Source organism: Thunnus maccoyii, chromosome 12, assembly GCF_910596095.1.
Source record: "Thunnus maccoyii chromosome 12, fThuMac1.1, whole genome shotgun sequence".
Classification (NCBI taxonomy): Eukaryota; Metazoa; Chordata; class Actinopteri; order Scombriformes; family Scombridae; genus Thunnus; species Thunnus maccoyii.
In genome coordinates, this window is record NC_056544.1 from 20,688,126 (window position 1) to 20,698,163 (window position 10,038).

Here is a 10,038-nt window from a genome sequence, read left to right on the forward strand (position 1 = left end):
TAAGAGAGATTATTATCATATTATATTGAAGTAAGCATTAGTTTAGTTTATTTTGCACAGATAACAAAACAAATGCTTTATGCCTGAATTTAAAGTTTGTGATAGAAGAAGATTGTGTTGCATTAAGCTGAGATTCCCTGTGTATGATAGAGAACTGACAGAGAGTATTTCTACATCTTGAGAGATGCAAAGGATTTTACTTTCTGGTGTTCATTGACTCTAGTTGAAATTTGATTCTCAGAAAAGACTATTTTCCTGCATGCTAATACAGCTGAAAAGTAATGCAATTTGGTACAGTCTTAACTGTACAATTCTGTGACATTTCAGATTCACCAACAAAGAGGTCAGCATGCCCTAACACAGGACCACAAAAAAGTATACACCTCTTAAAATGTGTTAGGAACAGACTCTCACTGATGACCAGCAACAGTAACCTTTACTGTTGAACATGTTCTCTGTAGCACAAAATGTTACAAAAGTGGACTACTTCAAAAACATTTCTCAAAAACCTGTGATTCTTGAGCCAGTGTTCACATTCCATCTTTTCCCAGCAGTATTACTCACGCCTTGCCTTAACATTTCAGGTCCGTGCACGTTTGAGAGTGACCAGTGCCAGTGGTTAGACATCAGTGAAGGACAGAGGAGGTGGCAGAGACAGAAAGCCAGTAACAACATGGAGCCACCCACTGATCACACTACAGAAACAGGTGACTTCAGGGGCTCATTGATTGGTGGATTCCTTTATTTATTTTATGGACCCACAGGACAGGAATCGAAGGGATAACTTGTGAGGATTTATACGTAACATGGCCCTCAAATGATCATAACTACAACCGTCCGTCAGCAGTTGAATCTTGAATCAGCATGTTTAAGCGTCAGTTTGTGTTGATTCAGGATATCTTCTCTCATTCTTAGGGTACTACATGAGAGTGAATTTCAGTCAGGTGTCCACACAGATTGAAGCACGACTTCAGAGTCCCTCACTCTCCCCTTCATCCCCCTACTGCCAGATTCTGTAAGTGATAACCACAACGTTAATGGCTAGTTTATTCTTCATAGCTAATGTCTGTAATACATTTGTTTTGATACAGAGTTGAATATTTTAGTGTATGAATTGCTCAACGCTCCCCACCGCCCCCCGTCTTTCTACCATGCAACTCTCTTCCCAATCCAACACTCTCTTCCTTCCTTCTTTCCTAAACCCAGGTTTCACTTCCACATAAGCTCAGAGTGTGCTGGGTCACTCAGAGTGCTTATGCAGCAAGCTGATGGAAGTGAAGCAATCCTGTGGTCACATAGTCACAACACTGTGTCCCATTGGACGCCGGAGTATCTGCCTCTAGGCCTGCACCAGCAGCCTTATAAGGTGACTGCTCATGTCTCCACTTAACAGTTGAACAAATACATTTTAATTCCACAAATATACATACAAATGGGTGACAAATTAAAGAAAATACCTGAATAAATGAGTGGAGAAAAATTAGTAATGCAGATGCTTCCAGGGGTCACTGTGGCTTTTTCCTTTACTATGTCACCCATCTGTATATTCATAATGTATGGAGTTCTAATACATAAATATACACTGAATTTTGGAACATATATAATGTGTTCACTTTATTGCAAATTAAGTAATGCAGCCTAGTGTAATGTATATACATTATATTTTCCATATAATGTATCTACCATATGCAATTCACCTGAATGTGACAGAAAATATATATATCATCCACAATCCTATTATTATATGCACATGTACTATATTGCTAAATATGTATGGAACTATTTACAAATCTGCAGTATTTTAATATATTACTGTTACAACTTGTCTTCTAAGGTAAACAATTTATTAATCAACAATAAGTGAAGCAAATACATAAAACATGGGATGTGTATATGTCAATGTCAGTAGGGTGTGCATGAGGGTGAGGATGGTGTGTGAACATGATATTTGTTAATTTTCAAATATATGTCCATTTAAAGGATGTTTAAAGTGCAGGACGTGCAGTGCAATGCAATGTTTCCTTTGTTTTTTGGGACTCTAATCCTTATAAATCATTAATGTGAAAATATTTTTTTCTCAGATTTGGTTCAGTGGCATGAGTAAAATAACTCAGGGGGGCTCCACCTCTAGAGGTCACATCATTGCTGTGGATGATATCTCTTTTCAAAACTGTGAAAAATCATTCCGACCTCCAGGTAAATAAGGTTTGATCAACTTGTGAGTACAAGTTCTTGTGAGGAGTGAGTAGAAGTCACATGGGTGTGGTGAACGCAGCATGTGTTGCTAAAGTGCTAAATTTGCAATTATTTTTCCCTCCTCAGCCCTGTCTGCCTACGACTGTTCTTTTGAAGATGGTCTGTGTGTTTGGGTGCAGGGAGCTGAGGATCAGTTGGACTGGCTCAGCATGTCGGGTCCCACTGACACACCCAATACCGGGCCTGCCGGAGACCACACTACCGGCAAAGGTCATTACTATGCTAGACCATCTTTAGACAAGCAATCTACTAGAACATTATACATACTGTATAACTAGCAAGTGTTGAATTACATTCACAAACAAAAGTACATCAAGCTTGTTTTGAGGATTTTATTTTAAATGGATAATGCAACAAAGTGGAATTTATCACAAACAGCAAAAATTAAACATTAACAATTTACTATAGCAGTGGTTTCCCCATCTGGGGACAGGGGCACCCCAAGTGTACACAAGTTGAATCCAAGGGGTCAAAAAGTGATTACAGAGTCAGAAACAAGATTCTTCAATGCAGATTTTGTCTGATTTGTCTAATCTTTCTTTCTTTTTCTTTTTGCGAAATACCAGAGAGTTTTACCTCCTCAGGCCTCTAAAAAAGTGAAAAATCATTCTTTGCTTAAACTCCTCAGACTTATATACAAATGCAACCAGTGACAAGGAGTTGCAAATAGACAGTTCTTTGTATTTAATGCTCACAAGCTGAAAAGGTTGGAAACCATTGTTGTATGTGGTTTCACAGGGAAATACCTTTACATTAAGAGTTCCCCGGCAAGTGTAACAGGGAATATGGCCCAGCTGAAGTCTTCGTTGCTGCCACCTGCTGGTGAAAAAGGATACTGTTTCAGATTCTGGTACCACATGTTTGGAGCTACTGTGGGATCTTTGAGGATGTTTCTACAAACAGCTGATCCCTTGACCAAAACACTGGTAAAACATGCATGAAATTAAAAGCTTTTCTGGTTTTCTTGATGATATGTTTGTTTTTTATCAAAGCTAGTGCATGAAAATGTCAGAGAAAGCCTCAGTTTTTCATTTATGGTTGTGTTTTTTGTCTGCACACACTGTACTTCCCTGTACTACAGTGTTAGAAAAATGGCTGTGAGGTTGATTGAGTAATATATGGGACTGTTGCCAGTCGGCTCTCTCTCTTATTATACTTTTCTTATGGTTGTGAAATGCTGATTGCAAAACATTATTGATGTATGGTATAATGAGTGCAAGTTGCACAGTTTCAGTATATACCATGGTGTTGCAAAAAATCTCCTCACATCCTCATTGTGAAGTATGAATCAGGCTCTTGTCTTTTCTGTAGATGTGGCAAAAATCAGGACATCAGGGGGATCAGTGGCTGCTAATGCAGAGCCACATGACCTTGCAGAAAGTCCATCAAGTGATTTTGGAGGCCACAGTGGGAGGAGAGGCAGGGGACATAGCCATCGATGACATCTCCCTCATCAGTGGTCCATGTCCTGCCTCTGGTAATAAGACTGAAGATGTTTGTGCATGTAATATGGAGTAGTTTAATTGACTTGGTCTGTTTGTATTTTCAGAATTCTTAGTTGATTATTTTAAGTGATTATAAACAGGTATTCCTTATTACATTGGCATAAATGTCTTGTATTGCCATCTCAAACGTACAATGTGGATCTATCAGGTGAATTATTTAGGATTATCAGTAATCATTTTTTAGTAACTTGAAAAAGGAAAATGGAAGAACTTACATTTTCAATAACTTATGTCTGTCCACACCGAATCATTCTCTCAACTGCATCATCCTTTCCTACTTGCTGAATTTGGCTTTTAAATGGGATTTGATGGCAATAAAAGAGTATCAAATAACATCAGCCGATTGAAAAAACTAGCTGTATGTCATAATTTCTTTAAAATCCAGAACTAAAATAAATTACTAAACTAAAAGAAAATCATGAACATTTTTTAAAGCAGAGTGAAATCAAGCAGAGGCGAAAAGAGATATATTAATATACAAACTCTATACATTATATGCAAAACATTGAGAAAGCAGTGTAATTCAGTAACCAAGCTGCTTTTGGTGACAGTTTACAGTAAACAGGATTATAAACCATCAGTCAAAGATCCTTTTAAATCACAATTAATTAAAGATTTTTGTCAAGGGCTTTCACGGTCCTCAAAGAAAACAATGTCACAAATGCAAGAGAGGGGATTTCTGAAGCACAGTAGGCAAAATACTGTCAGGTCTTTGTTTAACTGACACTTATATTCGTTGGTTACATAAACATGTTAGAGGTACATTGAAATTCTTCACACAATATATACTTTTCATAAGGCATTCCTCAATATTTTGTAGATCTGTGTGATTTTGAGCAGGGGAGCTGTAACTGGCAGCAGCAGACCTCTGATGATGCTGACTGGGTCAGACAGTCGGGCTCCACGCTCAACCCCAACACAGGACCGGACAGCGACCACACCACCAACACACCCACAGGCCATTACTACTACCTGCCCTCCTCTGCTGCTGACCATGCCGGCCAGACAGCTGTGATGTTTTCACCACTGTACCCTGCAGGTAAGAGAGAGTTACTAGTACGTCCCCCACTTACATCACATTCAGACAGACTCAACAGTTTAGTAACTGTTTGGTTGAATGTTTTAATTGAGAAGACACCTGATCTGACCCATTTGTATACAGTGTGATTATGCGGATTAGACCCATCAGTTCCAGTGTCTCGCAAATGTCTAGAATCTCATTTCGCTGCCTAAAAAGTGTCCAGTTGGTTGATTTAATTTAAGGCACATATCTGCTGACTGACTCGACTTTTCTCTACAAGCAAACACACATATCTGGATATCTAAACAATCTAAAGTTCACAGAGTGGCTGTGTTGCAATACACTCTGGATATTCACTATGATATTTCAGGGATGGAAATTACATTTAATATGGTTTTCCTTCCTATGGCCCTTCAGGCAAAGGAGCTTGTGTGCAGCTGTGGTACCACATGTATGGAAAAGGCATGGGAACACTGAATATCTACCAGCAGAATGGGGAAGGGAAGCAATCTCAGATTTTCTCCCAGACAGGAGACCAGGGCCGGCTGTGGTGGTTTGCGCAGGCTTCACTTCTGCCTCAGGATCAGCCTTACAGGGTGAGTCACAAAGATCTGCTCAGAACAGGCTGATACCACAGTGGTGGTGTAATGTTTGGGGGGAAATACATACACTTGGATATAGTTCAAGATATTATGTAAGATTACTCTCATTATGAGTTTTAGGAGTTTCACAGCCAAACAAGTCAGTTAGGACTAATAATGTACATTGTTTTTGGAGAGTCAGATCACCCAAATTACAAAAAACATAATCTCACTTACCTCTCTAGATAGTTTTGGTCTGATCTGCTTACATTTTGAGATATCCAGCTTTGAAACTTTTGCTACAAGCTTTCCTGAATTCTGGTTAATAAGACTATTTCACAGACCTTCCTGTAGAATTTCCTTGATAAAAAGTAGACTCATATCTTTTTCTTTCTTTTTTGGGGTTATTTTGGCAGCCCAACTCTTTCATGAGATTTGGATGTGATTAAAAGAGACTAAGATTACATCTAAAACTCACTTTAAGTATTCCACTGATTTTTAAGTAAGTATTAGGATTTACAGTAAGCAGTTTCCATCATGACTTGCTTTGTGTTTCAGATTGTGGTAGAAGGTGTGAAGGCTGGCCCCACCCAGGAGGGAGACATGGCTTTTGATGATGTACAGCTGACAGACGCCCAGTGTCCTCCTCGTGGATATTGTGACTTTGAAATTAACATGTGTAGCTGGAGCAACCTGGGTGGAGGAGTAGACCAGGGAGACTGGCTCCATAGCAAAGGGGCCTCCCTGAATCCCAACACCGGACCCAGTGTGGATCACACCACAAACTCAACACGCGGTTGGTTGTATTTTTTATAACTCTGATTCGATCACACTCATATCCATTCTGCTCTAAGCTAAAAATAACACCTTTATGGCTTGGCAAGCATTAATGGATTTTTTGGCAACTTGGGGGTATCAGAAACAAGCTGTAAACACAACACTGACATGACCTTTTAAGTTGATATGGTGAGCTTGTAAGAGAACAATTATTTATTTACACACCCAGCAGATACAGACTAACATTAGCATTCATTTGGAGTCGTGTCTGTATGTATACCAGGTGAATGCTTTGGGAAATATCTGGTGCTTTTGTCTGTTGTTTAGTGCAGGGCAGTACAATTGGTTTTTAGAGCTTTTTTGCTGAATAAATAACCGTCTGCTGAGTCTGGAAACTGCTGATAAGAGCGATGAGGGTGAACCAAAACAGTAAAGCTGTGGGCTGTAAAACCAAAACAATGAGTGTAAAGACACTGAAGCCCACATTCACCCCTCAGACATAAACCGCATACACACACCCAACTAATCTAAGTAACTATTCATAAACCTGAGAAAAAACACAAGTTTTCAGTTTGCATGTGAGAGTGGACACAGACAGATGACAGATCTCAGGTCATCAGCCAGTTTTTCCAAGATCAGAGTAACAAAAAGTACCTTCACTGGATCTTGATCCTGTCCTAGAAACAGTGACTAGAGCAGGTCAGAAATATACAACATTTTAATATTTTGAGTGTGTATATGTTTATACTATACTATATTATATTTCATACATTTTCTGTGTGTGTAGCATGGAGTGGCCTACACCAGCATTTAACTGTAATCCTCTATTAAGTAGTATAATGACAAGAAAGCTGAATCATGATTGCTACATACAAGCTGTACACATTTTCCATCTTACCACATTTCCTCCAGGTTATTATCTGTACGTGGACAGCTCAGTGGGTCATAGGGGAGACAAGACCTTCCTGATCAGTGATATGTTCGAGCCGTCCACTAGTGGGCACTGTCTTAGATTCTGGTACCACATGTTTGGCAATCAAGATGGGACTCTCACAGTCTTTATAAATGACAGGTAACCATCATGTCTGATGAGTAGCAACATTAAACATAATTTTACTGAACATTAATTAACATTTGCAAGACATTAATTTGAATCGGTGATGTCTTGTCTTATAGAGAAAAACACACTGGTGGCAGCGAAGAAGGGATTCTGCAGTGGACTGAGACAGGAAACAAGGGAAACAAGTGGCAGGAGGCCAGTATGGACATTAAACATGAAGAAGCATTCTGGGTAATAATGAGCTTTTAATGGGCTTCAGCAGAATGAATGCAGATAGTGTTAGGATGAAAAACTCATTAAAGAGCCTACAGTCAAGATTTTACAGTGGCAGTGTTTTAGTATTTGCTTGTATGATAGAAAGTCAGTTACAACAATTACACTTAAAATAGCATGTAGGGCCAGTTTCTAAGAATCAAACTCTAGCTGAAAACTAGGATACTGATTGATATGTTTTGAGTATCTGATTAGCTTTAACATCCTGGACCTTTTTAATAAAAATCAACTTCAATACAACAGCTGCATAGAGTCCGTTCAGAGCAAGTGTCAGTCATATGAAGGCCTGAATTGTTTGAAGTGTTTGCTGATGTGTCTCCTGATTTTTTTTTGATTGCCACAACTCTCTTTTTTGCCAGTTTTTGTTTGTGTATCAGAGGGGGATGAATACAGGTGGCACCGTTGCTCTTGATGACATCTCCATCGTCCCTGGCACCTGCTACTCCAGTAATGGTAACCAAACACCCCCCTTATCTATTTCCACTGAGTATCTATCATATGTACCTGCACAGTTATTTGTCATTGTGAGATATTTTATTGATGACTATAAAACTAGAGTTGTGTGTGTCGCTCTATAATTCTTATTGATTAACTGACAAATTACCCAAAATACAAATTATTCAGAAATCATTAACCCTTACTCATCTCCTCTGAATTAGTGCAGACAACTACTTGCATAAAAAATGGCCTCACCATTTACTCTACTACTCAGCTTGCCAGTTTTTATCGACGTTTTGTAGAAGCATTTTTGATTTTTTTCTGTCATGACCTGCTCAAAATTGAAGCATCAACCTAGTCGGTCAATTTCTAATACAAATACTTGAAAGTAAGGGATTTGAAAGCTTCAGAAGAAGTGGGAAATGCAGTAAGCAAAGATATGCATTTTAAGAAAATATTGATTTCACATATTGTGGAAATAATGAGTATCATTGTTTAAAATTCTTCTTAAAACATACTTCATTTGTCCTGATTGTATGTGATTTGGCTTTGTTTTGTTTTGACTTACCTGATTTTATTTGTGGGTCCAGTTAATGTCTGATGTTACTTTCAAATCGCCTGTTTATTATATCCATCATGTCTTTCTGTGTCTGCAGATTCGTCGCTTACAGGCCTCGCAGTTGGTGTCACTGTGCTGGCTGTGGTCGTCATCGCCGCTTGCGTCTTTGTGCTGTACAGGAAACGCTGTTTAACGTACACAGTGATTTAAATACTTAAACAATTTACATGATGCACATAATAACACTTAAGAACGCTCAGTCATGTTGTTTATCTACATACCTGATTGTGTTTTATAGGAACCAGCCAACAGTTATGCATGACAATGTGATGGACCAGCGCGCTGTGTTTGACCTCTATGACTGCAAAATAGAGGTAAGTAAGCAGAAGCGGATAACAAAACATCTTGTCCTGGTTTCATAGAGCTCAGATGATAAAAAAATATATTTATTTCCTCCCATGCAGGGCACACAACATGGAAGTGAATCTGACTTTTCCTTCTACAATAATCTTTATGGTCAATCCCAGATTGACGACACACTGGCTACATCTAACGCCTAATCCAGACATTCCCTCTAGTAAATACAATACAACAAATAAGCCATAACTAAATTATTGTAAATTATTTCAGTGATATATTTTAGATATTTGATTTTTATTATTTTAAAATTTAGTAATGATGTTAATGTAGCATTTTTCTGTGGTAACAGATCAAAGAATGTAATGGCAGTTTATTGACAGTATCTTTTTTTTTAATGACTACTGTATTTTAACTACATTAATATACCTATTATTTATATGCAATTACTACCATACAGTCAAAGCCTTTGACTGAGTATTGGGACATGTTGTGCTTTGAAAAAGAATCTCAGTTTTATAAAATGGAATTTAAGTGAATTTAAGTATTTAAGTCTTGTAATAACTAGTTTGATGTTGTTGATATAATTTAGATCCTTTTGCTGTGTTGAACCAGCAGAACCAGTTCTCCTGTTAGATTCATTTTAGTAGCGTATGAACAGTTGACAAACAAAAATTATTGTTTCATGGTAAGAGAGTAAAATGCATGAGCAGGTTTCCTACTTTTTCTCCTCATATGTATGGATTATTTGTATCAGAATCTCAATATTTTGATATAAATCATATGAATAATAAATAAATAAATATAATCTTTTCACCAGGTCAAGAGTAAACTCAGAAAAATACAGTTCGCTCTTAAAGATTAAGCCAGTAGTTCCCAACCTTTTTGGCTTGAGACCCTTAACAAAAAAGCAGTGTGAGTTCAGATGCCCTTTAAAATAAACATGGTTTATTTAAATAACTGTTAGAGCTCCAATAATAATAATAAAAAAGAAAAGTCCAAAAATGTATGGTGGAGTTTAGTTCTTTAATTCTGCTTTTGTATGCCATTAATTATCTTAAAACCACCCAGATTTATTGTGACCCTTAATTTAGAAGAGGTCTGACCCCAAGATTGAGAATCACAGGACTAAAGTAACAGTATATAGTTGTTACTTACTCCACCTCAAACAACTACAACAATAAAATGCCACTTATGCATGGATGCATCAT

The 10,038-nt window shown here is 37.9% G+C and overlaps 1 protein-coding gene across 1 annotated transcript; it reads left to right on the plus strand.

The window, feature by feature from the left end:
• The first annotated feature begins 2,385 nt into the window (after window positions 1-2,385).
• LOC121908977 (MAM and LDL-receptor class A domain-containing protein 1-like) lies at window positions 2,386-9,760 on the plus strand. The gene is made up of 12 exons (XM_042429315.1): window positions 2,386-2,466; window positions 2,995-3,182; window positions 3,568-3,733; window positions 4,582-4,800; window positions 5,200-5,378; window positions 5,922-6,159; window positions 7,053-7,212; window positions 7,317-7,431; window positions 7,833-7,926; window positions 8,568-8,664; window positions 8,769-8,844; window positions 8,935-9,760. Exons 1-12 carry the CDS (start codon window positions 2,406-2,408, stop codon window positions 9,028-9,030), a joined length of 1,689 nt encoding a protein of 562 aa, XP_042285249.1. The 5' UTR covers window positions 2,386-2,405; the 3' UTR covers window positions 9,031-9,760.
• The last annotated feature ends 278 nt before the right edge of the window (window positions 9,761-10,038 follow it).

What these genes read in the sequence shown, in the direction of transcription:
- LOC121908977 (XM_042429315.1), top strand. Translation starts at nt 2,406, where the DNA reads ATGTCGGGTCCCACTGACACACCCAATACCGGGCCTGCCGGAGACCAC. An exon ending in AGACCACACTACCGGCAAAG is followed by an intron (nt 2,467 to 2,994) that starts GTCATTACTATG and finishes GTGGTTTCACAG; the next exon opens with GGAAATACCTTTACATTAAG. An exon ending in CACCTGCTACTCCAGTAATG is followed by an intron (nt 7,927 to 8,567) that starts GTAACCAAACAC and finishes CTGTGTCTGCAG; the next exon opens with ATTCGTCGCTTACAGGCCTC.